General features: G+C 43.5%; 1 protein-coding gene across 1 annotated transcript; it reads left to right on the forward strand.

Annotated features, from left to right (window-relative positions):
- Window positions 1-594: 594 nt before the first annotated feature.
- Window positions 595-4,074, forward strand: irf1b (interferon regulatory factor 1b). Its single transcript, XM_044042671.1, is given in 11 exon segments — window positions 595-741; window positions 1,332-1,426; window positions 1,651-1,750; window positions 1,859-2,026; window positions 2,142-2,182; window positions 2,275-2,401; window positions 2,616-2,729; window positions 2,843-2,865; window positions 3,036-3,153; window positions 3,403-3,494; window positions 3,496-4,074. Coding segments are annotated over 10 exon segments (969 nt in total). The 5' UTR covers window positions 595-741; window positions 1,332-1,339; the 3' UTR covers window positions 3,595-4,074.
- The last annotated feature ends 512 nt before the right edge of the window (window positions 4,075-4,586 follow it).

Genomic DNA, 4,586 nt, shown 5'->3' on the forward strand with positions numbered 1-4,586 from the left:
AATAACGGTCTGTTTGGGGGGCTCCTCGCTGTGCTGGACTCTTGGAACCATGCTGACCTGTGGAGCCCCTGCTCTGCTGCCATGCTTTACTATTCCATCCCATTCCAGTCTTAACATAACATGTGCAATGTAAGACAAATATTTACACATGATACACATGTGAAGAGCGAGAGTGACAGTCACTGACGAGTCTACGTGCAGAAAAACGCCGCCTATTCACTTATTATTATTGTCAACTACCACCTTGCGCTCAGCAGCATGATTTCTCGGAAACGCCTGAGCTGCCGAACGAAGGACTAACGGGCGGGTGCACACGCCTCAGTGCACGCGCACGCACAGTGTTCACGTTAACTGGATCTTTGTTTTTCATTTCTATTTCACCCTTCCTTTTAAAACACACACACACATTGGGTGACTTTGTTAGTGGTGCAGGCTTCAAAATATGTGATAGTATAAAGAAATATTTATTCTGAGTGGAGATGAGAGTGAATCATGATATTTTTATTTTTTTTTCACAGTGCGCGCGCCTCAGCCAGTCCTTGCCCAGCCGGGGAAAACCCGGCGCAGTAGCAGGAGTATAAAGGCGAGTGCACATGACTGTGAGTGCACATCAGAGTCTGACAAGTCTTTGAGTGGACGGAGAAGAGACAAAGAGAAGATTCTCTGGGAGAAACTTGTATCATTCGGACTAATTTTGTCTTTCTTTTGCATTTCCTCGCACGGATAAAAGAAGCAAAGCCTGTAAGTGGTTTGATATTAAATGTTATGCCTTTATTTACGCGCCGTCCTTCAACACAGGTTGTTTTTTTGTTGCGGGTCCAACATTTTCCGGATAAATATTTTGAAGTTTGAAGACATTTCTTGCCTCAATGCAAATAACTCGTGCGTAATGCTTTTACGCACGGGTGCACGGGCAGCGTTAAACTTGTGAGTAAATGCGCGTCTGTAGATAAAAGCAGGTATAAATAGTTAGTGACCTTAAGAGCATTTGTGTAGCAGTGCAGGTGTGAAGGAGCGCGCGCGCGCCTCCTAACGTGGGAATGAACTTCCACGACGATTTATTTCAAACAGTAAATGTAGATTTGAAACTTTTTTTTTCTTTTTTAATGCACAACCTCACAATAATTTAACCAGGATATTTTTTTTTTGAAGCCTCTTGCATTGACTCCTCCGCACACGCCCCCTGCTCCCCCCCGCCCGTCCTGCTGGTGAACTTTTCTCACCCTCCCTCGCAGCCAGAGCAGGCAGCAGCAGCAAATTGTGTGCATCCGCTGTTATGATACCACTCTCTAAAAGCATTTCCTCTCTTCTGTTTGTTTTGATTTATTTAGACGCAAACATGCCTGTGTCAAGGATGAGGATGAGGCCGTGGCTGGAGAAGATGATCGAGTCCAACGCCGTCTCGGGTCTGTCTTGGGTGGACAAGGTGAGAGAGAGGGAGAGAGAGAGGCTCCTTTTCTTTGTGGCAGTTTTAATGTGTTATTACACCAGGGCAGTGATAGCTGCGAGGCCAGCTGTCACTGTTACACATTACAATCAGAATTGAGAACTACTTTTAGCTCTAAAATCTTGGTGTGTGTGTGTGTGTGTGTAGTGCACATATAAATCCTGCATCAAACCTCATCCAAACACACTGTGGCTCCTTTCCAGGATAAGACCATGTTCTCAATCCCCTGGAAGCATGCAGCACGACACGGCTGGGAGATGGACAAGGACGCCTGTCTCTTCAAACTGTGGGCCATTCACACAGGTGAGCAAGCGTCAACACACACACACACACACACACACACACACACACACGGAAATGTGCTCTTTGTTTTGGATGAAAAGGTTGTGAAACTGAATGTTTACTTTGTAGGGAAATACACCGTGGGCCAGACCTGTGACCCAAAGACATGGAAAGCCAACTTCCGCTGTGCCCTGAACTCGCTGCCCGACATCGAGGAGGAGAAAAACAAGAGCGTCAACAAAGGCCACCAGGCCATGCGTATCTTCAGGATGCTGCCGGCCACGCCGAAATCCAGCGGTGAGACACATGACCTCGAATGACCTCAATCTCTTTCCTCGTTCTCTTGTTTATTCTGCAGTCACACGGCGATTTAAAATGTCAAAAATGTAAAATGTTTCTTTTTTGTGCACAGATAAACGGCGCAAACTAAAGGAACAGAAGTTACGCAAGAAGGTAAATACTGTAAATATTACGGCTGTGAATTCATCATTTGTTTTTGGGTTTTTTTACAATCTCACGGAATTTAATCATCTCTGTCCCCGCAGACTTCTGCGATCAAGATGGAGGAAGACACAGACTACAGTGACACGCAGTCACCGTCGGGCGATTCGCTCTCAGAGGAGACCACACAGGAAAACACAGTCGACAGCACTGTACACACAGAGCAGGAAGGTGAGGGAGAGACCCAAAGAACGAACTTAGCAGCACCTCGTGTGCCATTGAGCCAGAAAGGAAGTTGTTTCTCTTCATTTTGTGAAGTAGCCTTCAAAATGTGGCGCGCACACACAGACACACTTCCGGATGCTTTGTCTCTTTCAAGTCGCTCTAAAAGCCTAACAGCACAATATGGCGGCTTCTGTTAAACAGTCCTCTTGATTCCTTGCAGAATTACTGTTTTTTCCTTCTTCTGAAGTCCCCACGGAGATCGTCGATGACGGGCCCGGGAGCTTCTCAAACAGCTTTTATAACAGATTCCAAGTTTCACCAGATCACATTACCGGTAAGACAGTAATTGTATTTTAAATGCAAAGGTATAGCCCAAATGAAATGAGGACAATTCACTCACGTGCCCTCTCCTCTTCCTCTCCATCCTTCTTCCATGTGATCCTGCAGACGACGTCGATGACGTGATTCAGGTAAGCGTGTGTCTCTGCTCGTCCCCACTGCATGCACTCTTCATTGACAGGAATACCCATGTTTGTTTATGTTCTGCCTGCTTGGTTTGTGTAGTCGTAGTAGTCATACAAATACACATATCAACAATCAGCAATCCGTAGCTGTACTCAGTCCAGTGTTGCCCTTTCAGATTTGCCAGCAACTGGAGAAAGACCTACACTGGGGCTCAAGCAGTAATGAAGGCATGGGATTCCTGCACAATGAACCGGACACAAGTCCGGGGAGCCAGTGGAGTGACTCTTCCTCAGGTAGACATCACCAAATGTCTGGTTTCTCATGATGTCCATGTGGCATATAAATGATGACAGTTTATCCGTTTGTTTGCACACTGGTTTGTCGCTCTAATCGGTTTTGATAAGAGTTCATTTTGCAAAGTTTTAAGTTATACTGCACTGTGACAGTGCATTGATTCACGTGCATTGACAGGGGGCCAAAAACATGCAAATTATTAGCATCAAGTCGGCTTTCTTTAACGTTTTCCTTTGTTTGTTTTGCAGTCGACGAACTGGATGAATTCCCACAGTACACAACCCTGTGCTCAAACTTCATAAACCCCACAGACGACATCTGGGCATGCTTCCAGGATCAGAGAACCCCCATGTTCTGAGCAGGGAACAGGACAATGCTTAGAGACTTTTGAGACATTAGGAAGCTCCTTCCTGACCACCGTGCTCCATTCCAGTCTGTAACAGGCGGTGTCCACGGAACATAAGCTCAACAACAACAACAAAAAACTAATGTCACTGCAAACACTGTGTGTTTGACACTTGGAGCCCCGTTTGGAGAGCTTTTCCCTCATCTCACTCGACCGTCATGTGAAGTTCTGAAGAGAAGACGCGAAGTGCACCGCTGTTGTTCTTTATTTCTGTTTTTTCTGACTCGTCGCTGTGGCAGAATATTTACTTATCATATGCAGCTATTAATACATTTGTGAATGTGTCAATACACATAAAATCTGAAGTAATAATTCATTTTTTATCCGTTAGTGAGGGCATAGGCTATTAGTTTATGGGACGATAAGGCATTTTGACAAACTACGTAAGTAATCAAACAAGCATCTCATCTTCTGGTAAAAGAAAAAAATCTCCTCATAATCCTGTATTTGGTTTTCATGAGGAAGTAGATAAAGGAATTGTGTAAATAGTTGTTTTTATAAAATAAAGTTATTTTAAAAAAAACAAAAGTTTCAAGGGCTTTATGACAAGTTAACATTGGCTGGGTTTCCCCCGTAATTCCTACAGACTTTAAGGAAGTAAGAGTTTATTGCACAACATACACTACTAAGCAATTTATGACTTCTTCTGAATCAGCCTCGGATCTTTAGGGAAAATACTGTAGATTCCACAAGTGTTTGTTCTGCTTTTGCCAAACTGAACTGAACTCATTTCAGTCGTTAGACAAGCACAATTGTTTGTTATTCTTGTTAAAGTTGCAATTAGAAAATGATAAACCTAAGATTTCAACAATAACACAATCATCTTTATTTGTCATGATTTATAATGCCAATAAATCCCTTTAGAGGAATACTTGTAAACATATATTTAATAGCTTAAACCTTTCTATTTAAAAGAAGAAATACTTTATTTGATTTCTCAGGTCTAACTTGTGCTCGTAATAATCTGCCGCACTTGAGGTCAAACCGGTTTGATAGGTTGATGCAGGAGCAGATTATCTTTTCAGT

The sequence above is a fragment of the Solea senegalensis genome, linkage group LG13 (genome assembly GCF_019176455.1).
Source record: "Solea senegalensis isolate Sse05_10M linkage group LG13, IFAPA_SoseM_1, whole genome shotgun sequence".
Taxonomy (NCBI): Eukaryota; Metazoa; Chordata; class Actinopteri; order Pleuronectiformes; family Soleidae; genus Solea; species Solea senegalensis.